Raw genomic sequence first — 25419 nt, forward strand, 5'->3', positions numbered from 1 at the left:
GATTAATGCTGTGGATGGAAGGGCACTGGGAAGACCAGGGCTCAAGGTTGGGGTCACTATTCATGCAGGACCACCAGGAAAGATCTTTCCCATAAGGTAGCATTTCAGCAGGCATCTGACAAGGGTGACACGCAAGCCACCCAGGATATACTCTCACGTGTCATGAAGTAGCAGGTGGCGTGGAGTGTTTTAAGAAATATCAGGGAAGATGGTGTGGTCGGAGGGCGAAGGGCAAGGGAGGGCTGGGAGGCAGATCTGTGAGCCCTGTGCACTACCCAGGGTTTGGCCTTTCACTCTGAGGCTGAAAGCCATTTTTCTGCTTTGAGGGCAGGTTTTACTGAGAATAGAGTGAAGCTGGAAGCGAAAATGTCTGAGGAGGCTGTCACAATAATCCCAACAAGAGATGAGGACGGAGGCATGGACCCAGGCTGCCCACTTGGATAAGAAGTGGTCATGATTAGAAGCCAGATTCTGGATAGATTCTGAGTATTTGAGAGTATCTGCTGATGGATTGATTGTAGGCTTAGGAGAAAGGGACGATGAAGGATGACCCAAGGTGTTGGACCGGAGCAATTGGAAGGGTGGGGAGGACCATCAGGAAGTCTGGTTTGGGGAGGTTAAATTTGACATATCAAGTGGAAATGTCACTATTTAGGATAAACACAAACTGAAACAAAATAAAATTCTTTTGAAAATTTCTTCCAACCTGAACATAGTTCAGAACTTTGCTTCTACTTAAACATATCTATTAATTTAATCTGCCTAATTTACCTTATATAATGTTAAACATCTTTTTGATGTCTCCTAAAATGAGTCACTATGCAAGAAAAACAAATATATTAGTACGTAAATGAATAAACTTATGACGTATCTTCGTAAATTGATTTCCCAGTAGTTAATACTTTTTGCAAGACACGTTATTCATTTGTTGAATAAGGATTTATGAAATGCTCACTATGTGTGGTCCTGTTCTGGCATCAGGGACACTGCAAGAAAAAATGGCAGACAAAGTTCCAGCCCTCATGGAGCTTGCAGCAGGAGAGGCAGGCAACAATTCAGACAGCAAATGTATAATAGGATTTCCTGTAGCAGTCAAGGGTCGGAGAGAGTAGGGTATGAATATGGAGTGTGACCTTTCAAGAAAGGTAAGAACAAACCCTGGAGGAAAAGCTTGAAATCTATGATGTTTTGGCAGCTGCTATCCTACCGGGACGTTGTTTGTTGTTGTTGTTGTTAGGGGAATATAAGTACATCTCATAGAGAAAAATTCAGCGTTTATCCTTAGGATCCCAGAGGATCCTTACGTCAAGGGGTACATCCCACCTCTTAGTACTTCTGAATCCCACCTCTTAGTACTTCCCACCTCTTAGTACTTCATTTTACAAAGGAAATCCCCCTTTTTGTTAACTACAAAGACTCAAGTGGAAGGTAATGGTCATGGTACTTGCTACCTTTTATCTGATGCTTACCTTATGTCAGATACTCTTATAAGTGCTGGACATTTCATCTTCGCGTGTGTGAAGTAGTTACTGTTAATTCCCATTTTAATTCCATTACTATGAGTAAACTGAGGCACAAGAGGTCCTCTAGCTAAAAGATGGAGACCTGTGTTCAAATAGGCATTCTGATCGTCCGTCCATACTGTCATCGCTACACAGTGACTATCGACATGTTCAGAGGGTATTTAACACACTATTTTGTTAAAAACGAGTATGCTAAGTATGTGAACTAAGTGTAAACTGTCGTGAGCTCATTTATTGCTTTCGCTTACAGTGTGTGCAAGGTGAAGAAGCCATCATAGATACTCTCACAACTCTGGATAGGAAAGCCCTCTTGCAGCAGGGTTATGCAGAAATCCCTTATAATGCACAAAGGAGCACGAGAAGATCTGATGCTGTAAGTTACTTGTTGAGCCATTCGGGTAATTTGCCCTCCCAAGATTTTGCAGCCTTAAAATTAAGTAAATAATTGCAACAATTGAATTAGGACTGCGGTGGATGTTCACAAATGTGTAAATTGAGTTCTCGTTTTTACAAATGGTTGAGGTTTGGTGTATTTACCGTGGAGAAACGGTCTTGAATCTTTGAGAGTTTGTAAAAATTTAGTTTATACTATTAAAAATGTTAATTGGGGATCCCTGGGTGGCGCAGCGGTTTGGCGCCTGCCTTTGGCCCAGGGCGCGATCCTGGAGACCCGGGATCGAATCCCACATCAGGCTCCCGGTGCATGGAGCCTGCTTCTCCCTCTGCCTGTGTCTCTGCCTCTCTCTCTCTCTCTGTGACTATCATAAATAAATAAAAAATTTTTAAAAAAATGTTAATCGGTTGCTATTTTTGTCAGTGGGTTTATTTGACATCACCCCCTACCCCCAAAGTAACCTAATTTTTTTTTTAAGATTTTATTGATTTGAGAGAGAGATCATGAGCAGGAGGAAAGGGCAGAGGGAGAAGCAGACTCCCTGCTGAGCAGGAGGCCCGACACAGGACTCGATCCCAGGACTCGATCATGACCGAAGGCAGATGCTTAACTGACTGAGCCACCCAGATGCCCTTGACCTAGTTGTTTTTTAGAAGTGATAAGCTAATAAGACTAGAGAAATTCCAGCAAGTTAAGGAAAAGGGCAAGAATAATTTTATTTTTAGGAAAAGGGAAGCAAAACTGTAGACTCTCAATTTTAACTTTAAATGGTGTCTTTTACAAAATCAATTATGTCTCTGCCTCTCTCTCTCTCTCTCTGTGTGTGTGTGACTATCATAAATAAAAAAAAAAAAACAACAAAAACCCAAAATCAATTAGATTGTTGGATGAGTATGGCTTAGGCCAGGTCTGGTGCAAATAGATAATTACATTTTTATAGTGTCCTGGGGTGATCAGACCAAGCTGTTTTAGGTCGGAGTCCACTGGCCACCCCAGACACCCCCAGGTGACTAATCCCCTAGACGTCCTTGTAACGGATTCATGAAATATCAGTGTGTGGTGGTTCAAAAGTTGGGAGAGCTCTGGTTTAGATATGGTTTTAGGCAGTTATATAATCGTTATCACTGAGAGGAAAGTCGATATATATATTTTATTTGGATTACAGTCACCCAGAATTAATATGTTCTCAGTTGGCAGCAATATGCAATCAGTGTCCGGACCACGGCCGGATGTTCTCTGGGCGTTTCAAGCTGCTAGTTTGTTGTAGTTTTTGTACTAAATAAAACAACATGAACATCATCTTCTATGCCTACTATTTAGATATTTATGTTTGATAGAATAAGGAATATTGCCAGGATTATCCTAAAATTTAAAAAGCTACTTGACAAGGCACGATAGTATCCCAGACCAGGCTTACTTTGATATGTTCCTGAAGTTGTACTTGAAATGGGTGCTACTGACGCGTAAGGCCCGCTGGGTGTTGTTCTTGGTGTCACCCAAAGCCATCCAGGTGTTAGCGTTTTTGTTTTTTTTTGTTGTTGTTTTTTTTTACTTACAGCTGCTTTCATTCAGCAAGTTCAGCATCGAGTATTTTACTTTATTGTGGTGGCACGCATTTATCAGTTTTTCCCCCCAAGGATATGTTTGTGTGGATGCATTTGAAATTGGTACTGGTTTATTTTCAAAATCTAGGTAGAAACTTTTTAATTTTTAGCTACTTAATCGAATACCAGAAGTGGTGAACCTGTGGTTTTTGTATCCATCTCTTCTAGTTTGCTTCTCACTTTTCAACATTATTAGATCCTTTGCATCAGAGTGACTTCTGCTTCTAATCTGCTTTATGTTTACACAGACCTCAAAATCAGTGTGCCTGGGGGTGGTTCCAACCTTTCCTGCAAAAAGCCACCATAAATGTCAACTCCCAAGGTGGGCTTTCTGCACGGGCTCCCTATTCGTTAATCTCCCCTCTTTCGCTTGCCGCTGGGTTTTACACCTATGTTCCGGTTGACCTTTTCTGTAAATAATTTCATATTTTAGTCAGTGTTCACCTTCATCACCCTTAGACATAAAACACACTTTTCTGTGCCTGTAGTTACTATACACTTTCTAACTTTTTAATTGCCATTTTAAATCTATTACTAAATAAAAGTCATTATAAAGTTATAAAGTGTCATGAACCGAGGGGACACCAGATGCAGTCAAATGTTAAATGACGTGAACTTTATATGGGGCATATTTGGCTGTAAACTGTACCTTAATTTCTATGAAACTAAAAAAAAAGACCAAATTCAATTATAGACTAACATTTAAGTAATTGCACCCAAATTTTCAAGTTTCTCAGGAGTTTCTATGACATAACTTTAGTCATTCTTATTTGAATTTTGTGCTCATTTTGAATAGAACACTCTCCCTAATGCCACTGAGCCTCAATCGTAAGCTATATTATTGTAGTTGATTTCATTTCCCGGGTTGATCTATGGAAATGACAGTAATTTACAGTGTAGAAGTACAACAGGCTTTATTGTGACTCCTAAATTTTTGAACATCTTTTATTTACTCTTCAAAAGAAACATTTTAGTAAATATAGTTACATTATAATCTAATTAGAACTGAATGATTGCTAATCTTTCAATTTGATATAACCTAAAATGTAGTAAAACTGTTCTCAAATGAGTTAGAAAAGCAAAAACTAGTGGGAAGGTAGTTTAATCAAACCAGTAATTGAGATAAGTTGATCAAGTGTTAATGGATTATATGCAGAGAAATTGTTATTCTTTTAATGATGGGAGGCATTTGGAAGATTTTTATTCTTAGATTTTTGATAAAGGATTGAATGACTCCAGTTCCGTTTTAGCTTCATCTACTATGAATAGTTTTAGAACAAACTCTGAATGTGTCAACGTTGGTATTCTTCTCGGAGCAGGTTAAAGTGCCTTTTACGGGGCGTCTGTCAAGGAGAGGGGCATCGTAGCCTCCTCCTCCTTCATTCTGGCTCCGTGAAATTCAGGGGCAGGTATGGAACTCTCTGATGATTTCTACCGAAATGTAAGTGTATTACTTTTGTTCAGATTAAGTAATTGGAATTTGTTTTTATTAATGATGGATATAGTAATCCATATTTAAGCAGAAAGTTGGAAATTTAACATCTAGTTAAATCTAAAAAAAATGACATCTAGTTAAATCTAGTTAGGGTTCTTGTGTTAACTCTAGGGTCGTTCTGTTTTATGGATAATGAAATTTTAAAAATTTTCGATTCTTCTCAGGAAATTGTGGCTGCAGAGAGGAAGAAACAGACTGTTGCCGAGCAAGTGATAACAGACCACTTATCTAGGTGAGAGTTAGTAATAATGAGAAGCAGAAATCCATTCAGAAAGTTTTCATCAATTTTTTTTTTCAGTCAATCAACAAGTGGCCAACTCAGAAGCTCCCAAATGTTCTCTGTTCACTGCCCTCACAGTGTTATAGTGACGTTTCCTACAGCATTTCTAGGCCAGTAGAAATCCTCAACAGTTCTGTTTGTCAAGTACTTTTGTCTAAGTAACAATTATATACAAATAAAGAAGTATCTATTTCATGACAACTTAATGGCTGTTTCAAAAAAAATAATGCACATAAATTAAACAAAAGATATTTGTATTTCATTCTTAAATAGCCACAGTTGCTTAGCACAATCTCGCAAACCTTAGACCTCTTTGGGATGCCATCACTTTCACTTCCAATTCCACATGGCACTTGCTAGTTATCATGGTGACTGTAGAAAACCCAGCTCTGTAAAGGTTGGTGAAAAAGTGAAAGAGTGAGAGAGTGAAAGAGTGTAGCATAATACCCTGTTGAAACTGTGAACTACCTTGAGCTAGTAGTTCATGTAGTTGCCAACAAATATCGAGTATCATTGCATTTCCCTCACAAATTAAAAATATCCAAAAAAAAAAGCCCCTAAAAATATCCCACATCCTCCCTATGGATTCCCTGTGGCACCCTGGGGTGCCTTGGTGCACAGTTTGGGAACTGTGGGCCTGTTAATTTAAAACTCAATCTAAAGTTTCATGACTCTTAGAAAAGTGTGTAAAGCTTAAGTATCTGCTGTGCTAAACATTCATGATGATATGGAAATATCATAAGATTTCAGAAAAGGCTGGAGTAGTCTAGGCATCTTCCAGGAAGATGCAAGGCGTATGGTTACCTTTGAAAAGAATGATGGGAAAGAAAAGAAAAGAAAAGAAAAGGAAAGAAAAGAAAAGAAAAGAAAAGAAAAGAAGAAAAGAAGAAAAGAATGATGGTTTGTTTAGGTGGCAGAGAAAAGGGTGTTCTACATGCGTGTTTTCCAGTAACTGTCTTGAAATAATTAATTATTAATAATTAATTAATTATACTCCTGGTTCTTCCTTCTGCTATGTCTTGAACTCACTTTGATGATGTTTTCACGCACACCGTCCACCGTATCGTGTCCTCGTAAGATGACTGGTGACATCTGCGTTCCTTGCCTAATGGTGACTTCTCATTTCTTGTCAGCGACCTCTGTCTCCGTTGAAAACTCTCCTCTCCAAAATACTTTTCTCTCTCCCGTTTGGTTCCTTACACACAACACGTAGCTGGGTTTCCTCTTCCCTCCTGTCCCTCAGTCTCTTCCCTGCTTCCTTTCTGTCAACCCCGTCCTTATACCCGGGAGCTCCCTGGGCTCCATTCGTAGGCTTTTCTACACTGACTTCCCGAGTGATCTCATCCGGTGTCATGCCTTTAAAAGCTACTTATACGCTGATGCTTCCCTAATCGAAGGTTCCAGTATAGCCTTTGCTGCTCCGGGTTCCTGGGCGTTCTTTCCTCCTTCCCCATGACCAAGTCCTCTGTAATTTTTCTTCATTCTTTAGGTTATTTAGATCTACAATCTTGGTGCTGCTTTTGATGCCTCTCTTTTTCTCAGATCCTATATTAGTTTATCAGCAAAGCCTCTGAGTTCTACCAACAAAATAAATTTACCCCTTCTGCTGCCATCACCCCTGTTGACAGTATAATCTTCCTTCTCCTGGATTATTTCAGTCACTTTCTACCAGGACTTGTGTTTGCGTTTGCCCCTTGTTAGTCTGCTATTAACCCAGCAACCCGAATAAGTTTATGAGCCAGTCAGCCAGACCAGACCCTCCAGTGATTTCCCATCTCAGGGTACAATCTACGTGTGGGTTACATCTCACCACAAATCCTAGTAGCGTAAAGCGACAGTAATTAATTAGGGCTTGTGCATCTTCAGACCAGCTGTGCAGGCTAGGCTCGGCCAAGTGGCTCTTGCCTTGTTACCCACTTTGGCCAAAAGCAGTGGTCTCAGTTCTTAGCTTAGGCCTTAAGAAGCCGTGTGTGTTTCCACTTGCCTTTTTGAGCTTTTGCCATATTTGTGAGAAGAACACAGCTTGGCCAACCCACTGATCTCAAGAAGAGCATGACTCTGAAAATGCAGCTGGGCCACCTAGCCAAGATTATGCTGGATGAGCAGATCCCCAGCCGAGCCATCCTTACACGAGTTAGTTTAATCGACATCAGAGCCATCCAGCTGTATATAATTGGCCAAAGTAAGTCAAATGGCTGAACTCAAGGCTGAAGGGTGAGACATTAGTACAGGACACCTACAATGAGGCCAGGGTGAGGATGTGAATCAGGAGTCTTAAAAAACTGTGGCCAGCGATATAGTTCACCCCAGCCCTCATGACCTGCCCACCCCCACCCTGGACCGCTTTTCCTACTTCTCACCTTCTCGTCTTTTCTGCTTTAGCCATTAAGCCTGAGACATACCAGGTTCTCTCCTGTGTTAGATATTTTGCATTTATTTTCTCCTCTGCTTGGGATACTTTCCCCCCAGAAATCCATATGGTCATTTAATTATTTTGCTTTATGTTTTTTACTCAGAAGTCACCAGCTCAGTGTCTGTTTGTTTAAAGAATAATAAGACATGGAGCTCAGAGTTCTCTCTAAAATTTCAGTTTCTATTTAGATAACACCTGTGGAGAAAGAGATAGGAATATCCACCTTTTTATGGCTGGTATCTTTTATTAAATTCATTCATTTGGTATCTGGAAAATATATAATTCTGACCCTAGTGTAACTTTGCATTTGTAGATGGGGTGCCTGTGAATATGTGAGCGCTAGAGTAGTACATTGATTATTATACTGGGTTGTCAGACTTTGTATTTTCCTGCATAGGGCTGTAATCAGTGATCCGGAACAAAACCTAACCACTGCGAGGGAAGACGGTGCTCGTGTCTTTCCAGATTCCAGGATAGCACCTCTTCGATTTAGGAAAAGAACACTGCATGAAACTAAGTAAGAAAATTTTACTTAATCAAATTAAGATATAGTATGTTAGCAATGAATTTTTAAAAATGTATCTTGTGTCCAACTGAAAAGATATTTTTGGCTAGTTTTTCCTTTTTTCTATTTAAAGAGAAGTGGAATTTTCAGAGTTCAAATCCCAGTTCCACCATTTTAAGATAGAGGAGTAGACTTTGCCCTCCAGGTTTTTTTTTTATTAGTAATTTAGGAATAACAGTTACAACCTAGGAGAATATATATGTGAAAATAGAGTAACTGAGACATCTCGCCAATATAGTACTTTCAAAATTAGTATTGCTTACAAGTCCTTCTTATTATTTTGCCTTTTACTTTGCAATTTATAGAATCTTTGGGCTTCTCACAGTTTTCAGGCGCTGTCCACTTAAATCTCTCAAAACTTCGCTGGCAGTTGGCGGATAGCCTCAGCCTTAGGAGACTAAGAAAATCCACCAGTTCCCACATCAGTTCTTTCATGTTTTCAGACTGCGTAAAGGTCTGAAAGTTCTTAGAACTGTTACCTTTTTGGCTTATTCTTATTTTCTGGAAGACTCTGTTTCCATACCTTTAAGTATTCAGAGTTACCGGGTATTAATTTCCTGTGGTTGCTGCAACAAATGAGCACAGACAACAACGCAGGTTTATTCTCTTACGGTCTGGAGGTCAGAAGCCTGAGATCCCACCGACATTCCTTCTGGAGGCTTCTGGGGAGGCTCCACTTCCTCACCCCTTTCAGCCTCTGGAGGCCTTTATTCCTTGGCTCTGGCCCCTTCCTCCATGTGCAAAATCAGCAGCGGGTATGTTATCACCCCGACACTCTCTGTGCCCACATACCCCTCTGCCTTCCCGTAGAGACGCGTGTGGCTGTTGACTGCAGCTGGGTGAGCCCGCCCCTCCCTCACCTCAAGGCCCCGACTCCCACGTGCCGGGTGCCCCCCATGTCATGGCATCCCAACGGGTTGGCGTGTTCAGAGGCGGAGGCTATGAAACACTCTGGAGGGTCATTTCGCTGACACGTCTAAGCTTCTCTCTCTTTTTTTTTAAGTAAGCTTTTATTGAAATAAAATACATATACATCCACGAAGTGTACACATTTTAAGTGTACACAGCATAGGAATTTCCACAAACTGAACGATACTCATGCACCGAGTTCCTGGATCAAGAAACAGAGCGTTGCTAGGACCCCAGAATCTCCCCACCTGCACCCCCACGACTGTGCAGGTGCGTTGCAGGGCAGCCCCTGTCCTGGTGCCAGGGACGTCGGCTGCCTCCTGATGAACTTACCGAAATCACCTCATTTGGACTCTGTGACCGGCTGCTTTTACTCAACACGGTTGTCAGTGTATCCGCGACGTCATGTGCAGTTGTTTCCCACCCGCCTGTAGGGCATTGCATGGCCACGTGCGGATTGTGCGAGCACGCAGTGTGTCCACCGATGCTCACGGGCCTGTGCTGTGACGATGGGTGATTCGGTAACCCGTGGCACCCGGTCTCGTGGATGTCGAGGTCTCGAGGATGTCCCTCCTGCTCAGCGTAGACACGGACTGTCTGGCCCATCGAGTACGCGTGTGTTCAACTTCAAAAAATCCCACCCTGCAGTTTTTGAGAGGGCTGTTGCAGTCAGCACTCCCGCCAGGAGCACAAAGACATGCTAGTTGATAGCATCTCTGCCGGCGCTCCGTTCGGCCCGGGTTTTTCATCTTCGCTCTTCTTACAAATCCACACCGGTACCCTCTTATGGGAAATAGACATCCTCCTATCCGAAATTTCCCGGCAGGTGGGTTGGGTTATCGTTCCCATGTTGACTTGCGGGACTTACTTATACTCTTTCAGTTATGTTTGCTCTCCATGTCTTCTCCCACTCTGTGGTTACCTTTTCATTCTCTTGATCATGTCTTTTGCTGAATAGGAGTTCCTAATTTTGATGCAGACCTGTTCTCCAGTCTTTCCATTTATTGTTAGTGCCCCGTGTATCTTTACAAAATCTCTGCCTCCCGCAGACTCATTGTCCCTCCGACTTGTAATGCACTTACATCATAATATATCAAATTGTTATAAATGTATAGCTGGTTTCTAGGCTTTTCCTTCAGTCTTGTCTCCTCGTTCTGTATCCCACCACCAATACTATCCTGTCTTAATTGCTATTGCTTTATATTAAATACCTGTAGCTTTATTATCTTCAATATTATCTTGATATACCATGCTGTTTCCTCTTCAATATAAATTTTAGATTTAGCTACCCTAGTTTAATGAAAAACCCTAAGGGGGTATTAATTAGATTTATTGAACTTATGGATTTTACCCCCCTTATTCATTCTTCCTGGAGAGGGAGAAGAGGATTTTGCTTCACAGAGTCGGAAGCAGGAACAGCACAGCCCTCCTCTCCTCTTTCCTTGGGAGCCCGCTGGCTGCAGAAGCTGCTGCATGCACGGTTTCACAGAGTCCCTTCCAATGGGAATGAGTGGGTTAGTCTGTGTAATCCTAGGGTCACTTCATTCCTAAGCCATGGCTTCCAATAGCTTTGTCACTAATAAAATTCATATTTTGGTCTCATCTGCCTGTTTCTTATTCCCATGTTGGTTAAGACCTTGGATGGAGAGAAGTGGTTGTTACTACTTACTGGATACCTAACACCTTAACACAGAACTTTCCATTTATAATATAAATGTCCTATTTATGTCTTTTATCTTTTCAAGGAGACTGTAGACTTTAGACTTCAGCCTATCGCTGTTAAATTGAATTCTATTCACCTTTGAGAAGCAATATAACCTAGCAGTTATGATAAGCAAGGTTGGGCTGTCATGCACTAATTACATAATGAAAATTTATTTGTAAGAAGGGATAATAGTACTTACTTCATAGAGTTATTGCAAGCATTGAATGAACCAGTGTGCATTTAAGTTATTTTAATAACGACTGGTGTCCAGGGAGTTCTTAATAAATAGTAGCTGTTATTATTGCTATTGTTTTCTTGGCATTTAGAATTTTCTCAGGCAGGTAGTGAGCATTCAATAGACACATTGATATTAATGGATTAAACTGAAGTGAGAAGACCAGTCTTTCAGGGCTCCACCCTGTGTTCACCAGCTCCTTTGGACCACAGACTCTTCCTGTCTACATGCTGCTTATTTTTCAGAGACCTAGACTTTATAGAGGTTTTACTTTTCAAGATCCCAGTGACCCATACACTTACTTACTATTTACATTATTGCAGTTTCATTAGACCTGCAGTAGTTTTATTTGAGTGCCATATAGTTATTTAGAAAGGAACGTAAAGATACGTTACCAAATCTTCAGATTTCTTATTATAAAGGAGACTAGTAGTAGTAGGGTGCTAATGTGTGGACATTTGGGTTTTGCTTCATATTATTAAACAGAATTTCAGGACCGTCAATCTTTGTGAGATCATTTAGTGCCATCTGAAGGCCATAAACATCAAACAGCAGATCTGAGGTCCTGCCACCAGACCTATTCCAAGGCTGGAGCTCCATCTAGCACGTCTTCCACTATTCTGTTATTTTGGTAAGAAAAACCTGACTGATAGTGACTTAAACAAGTCATGATTCATTTTCCTATAAAACCAGCTGCCTGGAAGCGACAGTTGGTTTTAGTTCAGTGGCTCAGTGACGACACAGCTCTGGGCTGGCTTCCTCAAGATCTTACTGGCCTTTCTGACTTGGTTGCCTGATGGCGACAGGGGCTCCTAGCATCATATTCCTGTCACGTCCACAGGCAGGAACTGTTCTCGTGTCCGTCTCTTATTAGGACGAGAGAAAGTCTTTTCTGGAAGACCATTGACAGAACTTTGTCCCTTCGTCACCTCTACTGCTAGAAAAGCAAATTAGATGGTTGGAGAAAGGCGAAGGAGAACAGGGTTAGAAATGGCAGCCAGCGAACCCTGTAGCAGGACCAGTTAGAATATAGCACTTTGGTACGTACGTCGTAACACAGAAGTCATGCATGTATTATGCACTATATCTCAGGGCTATTTTCTCTGAGTCCGCTTCAGTTAGCACTTTCTTTTTTTTTTTTTAATAATAAACTTTTTTTTATTGGTGTTCAATTTGCCAACATACAGAATAACACCCAGTGCTCATCCCCTCAAGTAAAAAACAAGAGAGGTCTATGACATCTTCGTTCTGTGCATTTCGAAATATCAACATAATTTTTTTTGTACTTTATCATTTACATCAAGTATTGGAGACTTTAAAATAATTACTGACAAATGTATTTCTTAACAGGATAAGAACCCATTCCACATTAACTGAAAATATGCTTTCTCATAAAGTACAGTTTGATGGTAGGATCATATCAAGGTAATTGTGATTTTATTAAACTTTTAATCCTATGGTCATAAAACAATAATCTCTTCAAATAGAGATAACAATAATGAGATTATTTAAGTTTGTCCCATATAAGTGCCAAGTGGTAAATTTAGAATGAACATTTTAAGGTAGTATGTATTAATACATTACAAAAATGATGGAGACTATGAGCCTATCAATAAGACATTTTATTTTATTTTTTTTCAAAAGACATTTTAATTAGAAGTTATTTAAAAAAGTAATTTTAAAATGGCTTTCGAAAGAAACTTAGAAGTGAATTTTCATTTTTTTATTTTTTATTTTTATTTATTTATTTATTTATTTTTTAGAAGTGAATTTTTTAAAGATATATACTATTACTAGAAGATGGTAAAGCATTTAAAAATTAACCTTTATGTAAACGGCTATCTTTGATTTTCTTGCAATGGCTTAAATTAATAGTAGATTATTGATAGATGTCGGTCAGTGGGAAACTATCTCTTACAAACTTCTGATCATACACCATGCTGATATTCTTTGTGTATATTAGAGGTGAAGTATGTTTGTAAAAATTATCAAGTCTCTTCAGCGATTTTAAACTTTCTGTAGCAAAGTTGGTAAGTGTCTATCCTTGAGTGACTTCTTACAAGGTCAGCATTTTTAAAGATCTTCCATTTTATCTTAAAACTCTGTCATAACAGTAATCTACATTATAATATATCTATATCATATCAGCATAAGATAAAGCCTTTTTCTCCACCCAAATCTTCCTTAAACTGACACTTCAGCAAGCCGTGCCGCGTTTCCTGTAACTTCCCATAGGCCTTGCTCGCTGCTGCACATTCAAGACATGTAGGCCCACTTTTTGACATAACACAATTCTGGCTTATTATTTAATTTGAAAATTATCCTGTGTGAGAATCTTTTTTTTTTTTCTGTGGGAGAATTTTTAACATCCTTCTACCTTTCTAGAAATGGACATGATGCTTGCAGAGAGCTGATTGGATTCTTTTTCATTCATGACCAGTCCCTAACAATTTATGAGTATCGGCAATTTGGGAAAAACAGGTATGTGGTAAAGCGTTGTTGCAGTTGGCAAGATGATCACTTCTAAGGGAAGCTGAATGACTTCACATTTTTATCATTTACCTTCTAGGACAAACGTGCTTCCTTTTATTCAAAAAAACATTTATAGTCATCAGTATGGACGAAGAAAAGGGAAGCAGTACCAACTCGGTGATTTTTATGTCGTAAGTGGGGTGTGTGTGTGCAGACGTGTTAATGCCAGTGGCTGAATTGGGTAGGATCCTGCTGGGGAGCAGGACCAGGGTTTCTGAGTTTTCTATTTATTCTCCCTCCTTGTAGAGCAGGGGCCGGTGACTGATCTTTCCCCAGGAGGTCCCTCCTCTCGGGTGCAGGTGCGAGTGAGCTTCCCTCACGAAGCTATGGTATAAGCTTGGGAGAGCGTGTCCCTTGGTACTCCCAAAGGCCCTACAAGGCTGTGCCAGTGTTAAGGGGCTATGTCAGTGGCCCCAGGGGTAACGGTCCTGTGATGCAGGCTAGCCTCCTGAAGGTGCCTGTTCTCTGCACGGAGGGATGCGGGGCCTCTGCAGCTGTCAGGCCTGGTAGTCGGCTTCTCCACCTGTGGTTCCCTACCTCACATGACCCTACCTTACGGTGTGTGGCAGAGGTTCCCTAGAATGGGTCGGTCATAGGTAATATTACAGTTTGTATTGCACTCGTCAATTTTGAATTATGTCCACATTATCTCAAGAGTAAACCTTAGCAGTGTCCACGGTGACCACCCACATAATGAACATACAGTCTCAGTCCAAGCTCTGGAGACAGAACAGGGAGTAGGTCAAGTCAGTTCCCTACTTTTGTGGAGCCTATGGGCAATACAGCTGGATAGGAGGGGCAACAAGTCAGTCTTGTTGGGTCGGAGAACACTTCCTAGGGAGAGTGCCGTCCATACTGATCTAGAAAGGGGGTTAGCTGGGGTGGGATAGGTGGACAGGAGAGGGTAGGACGGGCTTCCAGAGGCGGAGACAGCTGGTGCAAGGAGCAAGGACGTGAAAGAGCGTGGCTTATGCGGAGGCCTGGGAGGCGCTTGGTTTAGCTGAAGGTAGGAGTTGGCAAGAGACGAGTCGGAGCTTATTTAGAGGAGCCTTATGTCAAAAAATTCTCTAAAATGTATTGGGGAGTCACTGAGAGATGAGAGGTGGGTGGACTGAGGGGGACTGACATCGGGTTTGGGATTTAGAAGGAAGATCTCTCTGGTTACAGTATGGGGAGGCCTCGATGGCTAGTGGAAGGAACCAGATTGGACTTAATTCTGTTAAGCGGGAAGATGGTTAGAGCAGCCTCCACTCGCGGGTGGCCAGGTGGCCGGGTGGCTGGGTGGCTGGGTGGCTGGGTGGCCGGGGCTACGAAGCTAACTAGAAACGACTTTTCAAGTCTCCAGGAGGCAGAGGCAGTAGGAGGTGTGACTGCCGCGGGGGGAGCTGGGTGAGGAAGACCCTCGCGCCTTCAACTGGGTTAAGTGCCCGGGCCGCCCGGCCGCCCCTTGGGGTCCTGGGGTCAGCCCCAGATCCCATTGACAGCCTGCGGCAGGAGGGTCAGGGTCGGCTCTCAACTCCTGCTCCAGAATCTACTGCAGTTGATGGTTCCTTCTTCGCATCCCTCTCCTGTTTTGCTTGAGCCCGATGCGAACTCGGCTCCCTTTTAGGATTTCCCAGAGAGAAACGGGTGGAGGGGAGACGGGAGAAAGAGAAAGGAAGGAAGAGTGGAGGGAGCGGAATGGAGGGATGAAGGGAGAAAGGTTGAAGGACAGAGGGGGAACCACGCAGACCACACGTGGGAGCTTTGAGCAGCACACCTGTGAAGGGAATGTGGACAGGAGTGTACACCGCAGCAGGGGGAGCGACTTCTGCTTTGTCATTAGACATTCTTATTCTTAAAAATATGTCCCTTAGACATTCCCGCAGTCTAGGTCCTCCCCTCCACCTTCTGACGTCCTCCATCTCTTGCTCTTGCCACAATCTTCAGTTTCTTTATGCAGAAATATTCGGCTTATTTTCCTTTCTTCGTGGAAGTGGGGGCTGGTCTCGTCTGCCTTCCAGGGGTCACTCTGGAACTCACCTTTTACTTCAGTGTGCCCCCGCCCCCCGAGGACGTTTACCCGACACACCTGGAAAGAAACCTCAGTGCAGGCTGCTGAGGTGACACCAGAAACAGGTGCCTGTGTGACAGACGCGGCCGAGAGGCTCACCTGCAGGCTCCCTAGCATCTTGCTATGGATGCGCACGAGCTGGGCAGGGCCCCGCTCCTCCTTCGCCCAGGCTCTCATCGAGTCCTGCCGTCATTTCAACAGAACTGATACACATTTTAAAGAACGGAGAAAGTCCTGTAGTTACAAGTTTTTTTTTTTTTTTTTTTAAAGTAAATGCTTCAGGAAAAAGGAGAGGACAGAGATCTATCCCCTTATTTTCAAGAGAGAAAATTAAGCCCCTAGTTTAAATTTGTGTTTGTCCATATTGGACCATATTTATTTGAGCAACTCAGGAATTAAAATAATAACAATTTTCTAAGTTTGGATTAGGGATTTTTGATAGGAATCTTTTCAAAACCTTGCTGCTCCAGTTAGGTTATAGTTAGTTTCACATTTAGTTGATGTTTGTTGGCAAAAGACCAGGTGAGAGGATGAGGAACCCATCAGAGCTCAGCAGTGTGCACTACATCTTTCTGTGAATCAATAGTTCTATTTCTGAGCTTAGGGAGGTCATAATTTCAGTTAAAATAACTTGCCCTTTCTTCCTTTGGCTCTTATAAACAGTTGGAGTTCCTATTTCTTGATATCAATTGTTAAATCTAACATAGTTCTGGACAGCTGGGTGACTCAGTGGTTGGAAAGATTGGGAAATTATTTCCTTTATTTTCTAATATTATTAGCTGAAGCCTGTGTGGTTTCTAAATATTCTCTAAATACACTTTTTAAAGATCAGTATAAAAGTAGACCATGTCACATATAATCAGACTTATTTAAAATTAGTATTAGTTGTATTTTACTTCTTAGATACTTTCTAGCTTTAAGGAATTTATCTGTTAATTTCTTTAGGGTGGAAACTTGACATTTTTGAGTTCTGATCATCCCAGACTTCCAGAAAGCATAAAGGAAAACAAATTACTTATACTTCGAATCACTAATATTGATCAGATAGCTCTGTATTCTCTCAAGTAAGTCAAATACATGTATCATTTGGAAAGTAAGTGAAAACACCATTTTTTATTAAGATGATATTCCATCCTAAAGGATTTTGACTTTAGAGTTTATATTTTTGAAAGACAAAGCATAACTATATGTGTCTACTTTATGTGCTGTATTGTACTCAAATACACATTATGTGTGGGAATAGTTATATAAAGATCAAAAGTGTCCCATTTTATGTTAAAGATACTTTATTAATTGGTCTGTGTTATAGCAGATAATTTGGTATTTTACCAGATACTACCAAGCAGTCAATTTTAAAAGGTAGGGGTGCCTGGGGGCTCAGTGGTTGAGCATCTGCCTTCGGCTCAGGGCTTGACCCCAGGGTCCTGGGATCAAGTCCTGCGTCAGGTTCCCAGCAGGACCCTGCTTCTCCCTCTGCATGTGTCTCTGCCTCTTTTTGTCTCTCATGAACCAATAAATAAAATCTTTAAAAATAAAAAAATAAAAAAGACAAAAGGTAGGCTACAGTACAGTACTATAACATTTCCCACATTTTTAGTGTAATGCTTTTTTTTAGCACTTAAAGAATGTCTTGAGTTTCACATGATTAATGATATGCATAATGAAGAAATAATGCTGTGAATCAAAAGTGCTTTTAAATGAATTTGAGTTTTTTAATCACAGAATACATATTATATAAAACATTATATGTTATCACATATATGTATGAACATGTCAGTTACAATCTATATTATTTGAGTATATAATATATATATTCTGTGATTTAAAAAAATCCAAATTCATTTAAAAACAGTTTTGATTCATAGCATTCATGGCATTATACATAAACAATATACATTTTATATACATATTTGTGTATAAGTTACATAAGTAAAATATAAAATATATATGATAATAGAATATATATTAAAATACATATTTTTAAATAACAAAATATACATGGATTTATCCTCTTTCGAGCGTTTCTTGGTGCTGAATCCATGTCAAAATGACAATAATTGGCATACTGTATGTGCATTAGAAGCCACATCCCCTGAATTAGCTAAAGGACATCTGTTTCTTTGTCATTTACTGTATTGTTCAAATGAATACAGTTTTTTTTGCTATTTATTTATTTATTTACTTACTTACTTACTTATATATATATTTTTAAAGATTTTATTTATTCATGAGAGACAGTGAGAGAGAGAAGCAGAGACACAGGCAGAAGCAGGCTCCACGCAGGAAACCTGACTCAGGACTCGATCCCAGGACCCTGGGATCACACCCTGAGCCAAAGGCAGACGCTCAACCACTGAGCCACCCAGGCGTCCCAATTTTTTGGCTTTTTAAAATAATGTGTTTACATTTTGTACTTTGAAAATTAGAAATGCTTTTAAATTTTATCGTTTTAATTATTTTAAAAGAACATCGATATAGCTACCAAATGAATATAATGTTTAAAGGTACTTCTAGGAAGGCTTAAGGATTTTAGCTCGATTTAGCATATTTAATCTTTCTGGGGATTATGGCAGCAAGCCAGCTGGGACTTGAGAAATCTCTAAGCGCTCTTCCAATTCGGAGAGTTTCTTTGAATCTGGAACAGAGAAGAGCTTAGTAAAGTTTTTGTACTGAAGATCGCAAAACAATAGATTTTTATCTGCTGTGAACATATCAATTGCAGAACTGATTCTGTGGAACATGAAGATGATATAACCAGTCAAGAAGCCAATGATAGGCTTGTCCTAGAGGCTGTTCAAGGTATGGATCGTGACTATAGTCTCAAGTAGTTCTAATTGCAATGATATAGTTTTATAGTTTTAGTTTTATAACAAAGGCACTTTGTTTATATTTCTTATTTGCTTATCTTTTTAGGAATTTATATATTTAAAAATATTTTATAAAGTTGGTAGATTTGAAAAAACATTTTTAGGATTTTTTCCATTTTAATGATCTTGTTTAACTGAATAACTAGTATTGTATGAATTATGAATTTAAGAGTATTAGAAAGCACTAGATAGTATGGGTTTTCTCCATGAAATGAATGAATGTAAGTGATTTTTGTAATATAATACTTGTTTTATGCATGAGATGATATCCTAAAGAGATTTATGGCAGCCTCTTATAAAAGAAAAATGCTAGACTGGGAGCCAGGTTGGTGTTTGGACTCTGCCATTTGGTAGACATATTATATTGTGTAAACCTCTTACAATTTTTTCTTCATCTCTGAAATGGGGATAACCAGTTTTATTAACTTTCCAGAGTTGTAGTAATAAATGAGATATGTGCAGGCTTCGGACATGAAAAGACGTTACAGATTTTGTTTGTAGGGTCCAGTCTTGTAACCGCTGGAATATACTAGGCTCAGATAGACAGCTCCTTTGGTGATTCTCATGGTCAAGGAGAAGACATTAGACAAGTAATCACAGAAATCAACCTATAATTTATGAAGTTCGATAAATCCTATTTGTCACTTAAAAATGATACGAGAGTAGTAAGAAGGCTAGAAACAGATTTAAAAGTTGTCTGGGGTTGGTGATGGAACTCCCCCGAGATTCCTGATGTCATTGTCAGGAAACCATTTTCTCTGTTCTGTCCTGGGCAGCACAGGATTTGTCACTGTTGAATCCGTGATATCTGTTCTTTATGAATTTAATAACTGCTTTGTAAAGTGAACTATGTTTTCTTAAGTAAAGATGGTGCAAACTGTATTAAATGTGATCACTGGCCTGCAAAGAGAATGCTAAAAGCTTGAGAATATAACTAAAAATTCCTAGAAGAAAGCGTTACTTTAAGTGTGCAAGTAGAAGAAAGCACTCCAGAGCCTTGATGTCGTTCATATGGAGGTTACGATGTGAAGATTCCAAACTATTTTAGAGACTTTGAGCTTGTTATTTCTGAGTGACTTGCCTGGCATCAATTTTGTAATTATGGCAAAGAGGAACGAGGTGTGAGGTCATTAGATGAAGAGGAAGCCTGGAAAGTAAAAACTAAGATTTTATTTGGGACACGTAAATTATTTTCATGCTGAGGAAGTGATCCCTTACTTTTCCATATAACACTTTGACCACACAGTGGTGCTATAGTTCTAGTGTATTTATGCTGAACACTCTTCTGAAAGCTTCCAGGCTCCCGGAGTCTTGCCAGTCCTACATGCCCCCCGGGTGCATATTCACATCCCTTACACCACTCACATCAGCTTTAATTTTCCTACAAGAGACAAGTGGAAAAAACAAAAAGTGGAAAAAAAAAAAAAAGAGAGACAAGTGGTACCTTGTGTATGGGAATAATTGGTTTCTCGCTCTCTCTTCTTCCTAAACAGATGTGCTAAAAGAACAGCTACTCAAAAGGGGTGTTCGTATTTTGACCAGATTGGGAAAATACCTTAAACAATTGGACAAGGAAGGAACTGGACTTTTGGACAAGGCAGCTGTCAAGCAAGCTCTGCAAGAGTTTCACTTGCAAGTGTCTGAAGACGTATGTACTGCGATGAAGGACATTGCTTACTTTCCTTCTGAGATTTTAGTAGTTCATATGTGTCTCCTCGGTTTTGGGAGGATTTTATTATTTATTTATTTATTTATTTATTTATTTATTTATTTATTTATTTAGAGCATGAGTTGAGTCAGGGCAGACGAAGAGGAAGACAGAAGCAGACTCTGTGCTGAGCCCTGAACCCCAGACCCTGAACCCCATCCAGGGCTCGATTGCACAACCCTGAGATCATGAACTGAGCCCAGATCTCGATTTGGATGCTTCACCGACGGAGCCACCAGGGGCCCCCATGTGTCTCTTTATGCCTCATAATCAGTGTTAGCCTCCAGGCAACAAGTACTGTTAACTTTAAAATTCCAATATTCATTCCTCCCTCATACACCTGCTAAGAACCTAGTACGTAGGCACTTCTCTAAGCTCTGAGAAGACACACTCTGTCCTCTTAAGGTCTTTATAATCAAAGGAAAAGAAAGATAGGAAGAATTTAAACACCATATGTGCTAAATAGAGAACCAGGCCAGGTTACCGGGAAGAGGAGGATTCCCAGGGGAGGCTGTGGCTCAGCTGAGTTGTGAAAGATGAGGAGGAGTTAAACAGACAAGACGGGAGGAGGAATATGGATCACACAGTGATGCTTCACATGAAAGGAGAAGCACGTGTGAAGGCACGAAGGCGAGGGCGTGTGTTGCCTGTTCTAGGAATTGCAGAACCTCAGCCTCACTCCCCCGGCCCCTGAGCTTCCACACATCCCGTTCCTTACGCTGTGAACAACCTCCGACTAGACCTTTGAGTGGCTGGATTTCCCATCCTGCAGGCTTTCCCTGCCTGGGGCTCTACAGTGATGTGTCCAATGCTGCACATGATCCCTGGTCCTCTCTATACCATTTGCAATTTTATTTTCTTCATGCCACTTTGCAAGGGTTTTCTGGCTTTTCTGGCAAGTAGAGTGTAAGCTCCATCAGGACAGGGCCCAAGGTGCTCTGACTTCCTGCTCTGTATCTAACACCTCAGACGGAACCTAGCATAGGGCAGGTGCTGAATGAACAGCGTCAGTTTATGTGGGTGGATGCATGAGATGGGGAAAGAGAAGACCCCGGGGGAAGTAAGCCTGGCAGGGTCCACTGCCCGGAAGCCTTGCGTGCTGTGCTAAGAAGGTTGGGCTGTATTCTAAAAGCACATTTGGAACACATCTGCCTCAAGGATGAGATGAGATGAGAGAGTCTCTTGCTTCAAATGGTCTTGTCACAAGACCTAGTGTATTCTGTGGGAAGAACACTGGGAATTGAACTTAGGAGATGGAGATTCAAGCTCTAGACTTACTACTTCAAGTGTGTGGTCTTAAATAGGTCTTTTACCTTTTCTGATTGCCAGGCTCTACGTGGGCAATCCACAGATGATACCTGTGGCCAGAGTTACTTTGAACCTCAGATAAGAAGATGACGCAGGAATGTACCTTTCCAGCTAAAATCCTGTGCCCGTTTGATGTGCTTATCACTGTGACACACTGTGTGTGTGTGTGTGTTTATTTATTATTTGAGAGAGAGAGAGAGAGAGAGAGAGAGAGAGAAAACAAGCAGGGAGATGCAGAGCAGAGGGAGAAGCCGGCTCCCCACGGAGCAGGGGGCCAGAACCCCGGATCATGACCTGAGCCAGAGGCTCAACCGACGGAGCCACCTAGGCGCTCCTTCTTTTGTGTTTTTTACCAAATTTAACTTTGTGGCCCACCTAGTGAAGCATACCAGAAATCATCTAACTTTAACTCTTCCTCTCAAGAATAAAAAAATAATGGTAACAGTAAAAACAGCAGCATTAAATTAGAACGCCTTGGTGTCTTCATCCACAATCACACAGGTAATTCCACTTGGAACCCAGATACTCTAGGCCAGTCTGGCATTTTGCATCAACCAGTAGTACTTCTCTTCTTGGTTGATTGCTAAATTTTTATCACTGGAGTCAGGAATAAAAACTAAAATAATTATATAAGACTTCTAACATATACTTGGAAAATATAAGCTTCCCTTTTTCTTATTTAAAAAATAATATCCCCTCCTTTTGCCCCTTTAATACCATTAAGGAACCCTGCAATGATAAGCAAAAATAAGAAATCAAGAATCACCATCTGGGTCTAATTGTGGAACTAGTTTGGGGAAGACATAGTCATTTTTCCCTGATCTGAAATGTAAAAAATTGATATGCATCCTAAGTAGCCTAATTTATTAGAGATACTATAATAAATTTAAGCTCAGTTTTTTTTTCAACTAAGTTATTTTCCATTCTCTACCGTATCTTAGAAAGACTTCCATGGATTTGTTGCCACTTTTGGTAAATTATTCCATTTTTGAAAATTATTTATTTTAAGCTTCAAGCAGTATCTTTTAATTCTAGTCCATGAACAGAGCATGCAAATTCATCTTTTATCCGTATTATGTATGATTTTAAAGGTCAAGCTCATTTTTAAATTTAAGAGCAATTTTACAGACTCTTAAAGTCAGTCATGTATTGGGCATTGTAACAGACAAATTAGGGGTCATTGAAAATAGGAGGTAGTAGCAGAGAACTTTTATTCGTACCCATCGTTTGTCAGCACCTTGCTAGCTATCTTATTTACATTCTCATTGAAAGCTAGCAGCCTGACTGAAACACTGAAAATATATTGATTTACTGGAGTAGAAGAAAACCCCATGCTGTGATTCTTTTTGTTATTAGGAACTTTATGAGTAGAACATTCTATGAAATTATGCATTTGCAAAGAAGTAAGTGGCAATGGTGCAAGGAACAAACTGGCATGAGGATTTACTCAAAATAACACCTTTGGGTGTGAACTGTGGAATGATGTTGGAGCTGTTCCGACGTCCTGAGCCGTCAAATGTGAGGGCCAGCAGGCAGGCTGTTAGGAAGCCTCGCGGAACCTGAGGGACTTTGTTGTTGCCATGTGTTTAATACTCAGAGATAATTCCATGTTCAAATTCGATAGGTGGTAAGCATTTTTGTATAGAAAGGAATCAAACTTAAAATACGAATTTGTGAAACTGCCCCTCCTACGTGACCCTTAACTGTAGGGCACTGTCACCACCACGGGGTTCCTGCAAGTAGCTCTCTTAGCACCTTTGTTTGGGTTTACATGCAAGTTTTTGGAATTGCCTTGAGTCCGCCACCCGGTTGGGGCTACAAAAGTAGTAACAAAACATTGTTGAGAGGAGTTCAGTTGTGGTGCTGCCTACCGTGCACCGAATCTGCTCTCTGAACGCTTCTAGGCCCTGGAGTCTGCGTGGCAAGTTCTGGAGGGCCACGCGGGTGGCAAGGCCGACTATGGAGAGTTCACACGCGCCATCATTGGGGAAATGAATGAGTACAGGAAATCGTTTGTCCGGAAGGTAACTTCGTCAAGTGATCTTTGAAAGTCGCCTTTAAGAGTGTCGGGCTCACCATTTCAAAACTGTATTGAATTACCTTTGCACATGTCTTCAGTCCTTTTAGCCGTAATGTCTTTTGGGTTTAGTAAACAGAGGCAAACACGTACACGTACAGATCTTCCAGGACAAAGCAAAATAATTTGAGGGTGTGTTTTAGAAACAGATTTTTTAAAAAAATTTTTATTTATTTATGATAGTCACACACACACACACACACACACAGAGGCAGAGACACAGGCAGAGGGAGAAGCAGGCTCCATGCACCGGGAGCCCGACGTGGGATTCGATCCCAGGTCTCCAGGATCGTGCCCTGGGCCAAAGGCAGGCGCCAAACCGCTGCGCCACCCAGGGATCCCTAGAAACAGATTTTAAAAGGAAAATAAAATCTGAAATCAAATTTTGGGTTCACAGGTGACTAGTTCCATAAATTGCTGGCTCCATAAATGACCAGTTATATGACTATTTATTATTAAATATCTCTGATCTTAGTTTCTTGTCTCATAGAGTTGGTACAAGGATTCAACAGGTAAAATTCTTAACATTATGGCTGTTCCAGGGTCGAGGCTCAATCTTAGGACCATGACTAAGAGCTGTTTCTCTGGGTTTTATAATATGCATGTTAGCGAGCTGTTCAAATGATGATTAAAATGACCTTATTAGATTAGAATGAAAAACAGGACCCCTGATTTTTTTTCTAAACATTCATGAATTTATTTATTTTGGAGGGTGAGAGAGAGAGTGTGTGCTCAAGATGCAGGGTGGGCTGAGGAGGAGAGAGGATCCCACGCAGGCTCCACCCCCAGTGGGAACCCAACACCGGCTCCTTCTCACCCCCCGATCATGACCTGAACCCAAATCAAGGGTTGAGGCTTAACCGACTGAGCCACCCAGGTGCCTCCAGGAGCCTCGATTTTTTTTTTTTTTTTTAATTTTTTTTTTTTTTTTTTTGAAGAGACCCTTACATTTTTTTTTTTAATTTTTTTTATTTATTTATGATAGTCACAGAGAGATAGAGAGAGAGGCAGAGACACAGGCAGAGGGAGAAGCAGGCTCCATGCACCGGGAGCCCGACGTGGGATTCGATCCCGGGTCTCCAGGATCGCGCCCTGGGCCAAAGGCAGGCGCCAAACCGCTGCGCCACCCAGGGATCCCAGGAGCCTCGATTTTTATAGGAAAGTACGTATTACTCAGGTTCTGAGGGCCATTTTCAGAGCATACTTTTGAGCGACGTAGTTTCCTTCTTTTTTGGACGGGCACCTGATATAAGATGTAGATGTGTCTAATACTGAGGCAAAGCTTTTGTGCATGAAAAGTATAAACCACTACACGAGGTGTAAATCTCAAATAGAAAACATCAAATTTTTTATCTTTCCCAGCCAAAAGACGCAATAAAAACTTTATGTTGAACGAATTCACCACATAATAATTTATAAATTTGAATTTATTTGTACTTCAGGTGTCCTGGTGACAGATTTGAGTTTCCGAAGTAGAAGCTGGAGGGTTATCTCCTTCATGAATCTTGGTACTGGGACTAGGGGCCGAAGTAGAGTTACAGAGTACCTTTCCCAGGGCTGCCCTAGCAAATTCTGCAGACTGGCTGATTTAAATAACATAAATTTATCGCCTCACAGTCCTGGAGGCTAGAAGGCCAAGGCCAAGATGTCGGCAGGTCTGTTGTTTCCTGAGGCGTTTCCCCTTGGCCTGTGACTGGCCGCCTTTCCCTCTGTGCTCACGTGGTCATCCCTGTCTGGTTGTCTGTGTCCCC

General features: G+C 40.9%; 1 protein-coding gene across 3 annotated transcripts in view; it reads left to right on the forward strand.

The window, feature by feature from the left end:
- Positions 1-25419, forward strand: part of CAPS2 (calcyphosine 2) — an 87932-nt gene that overhangs the window by 55087 nt on the left and 7426 nt on the right. For all 3 annotated transcript variants that reach the window (XM_041755323.1, XM_041755322.1, XM_041755324.1), the window contains 9 exons: positions 1774-1896; positions 5181-5248; positions 12474-12548; positions 13509-13604; positions 13693-13786; positions 16654-16772; positions 18431-18507; positions 20069-20223; positions 23496-23615. In XM_041755323.1, coding sequence (XP_041611257.1) covers positions 1774-1896; positions 5181-5248; positions 12474-12548; positions 13509-13604; positions 13693-13786; positions 16654-16772; positions 18431-18507; positions 20069-20223; positions 23496-23615 — 927 coding nt within the window. The remainder of the gene's footprint in view (positions 1-1773; positions 1897-5180; positions 5249-12473; positions 12549-13508; positions 13605-13692; positions 13787-16653; positions 16773-18430; positions 18508-20068; positions 20224-23495; positions 23616-25419) is intronic.

The sequence above is a fragment of the Vulpes lagopus genome, chromosome 5 (genome assembly GCF_018345385.1).
Source record: "Vulpes lagopus strain Blue_001 chromosome 5, ASM1834538v1, whole genome shotgun sequence".
Lineage (NCBI taxonomy): Eukaryota > Metazoa > Chordata > Mammalia > Carnivora > Canidae > Vulpes > Vulpes lagopus.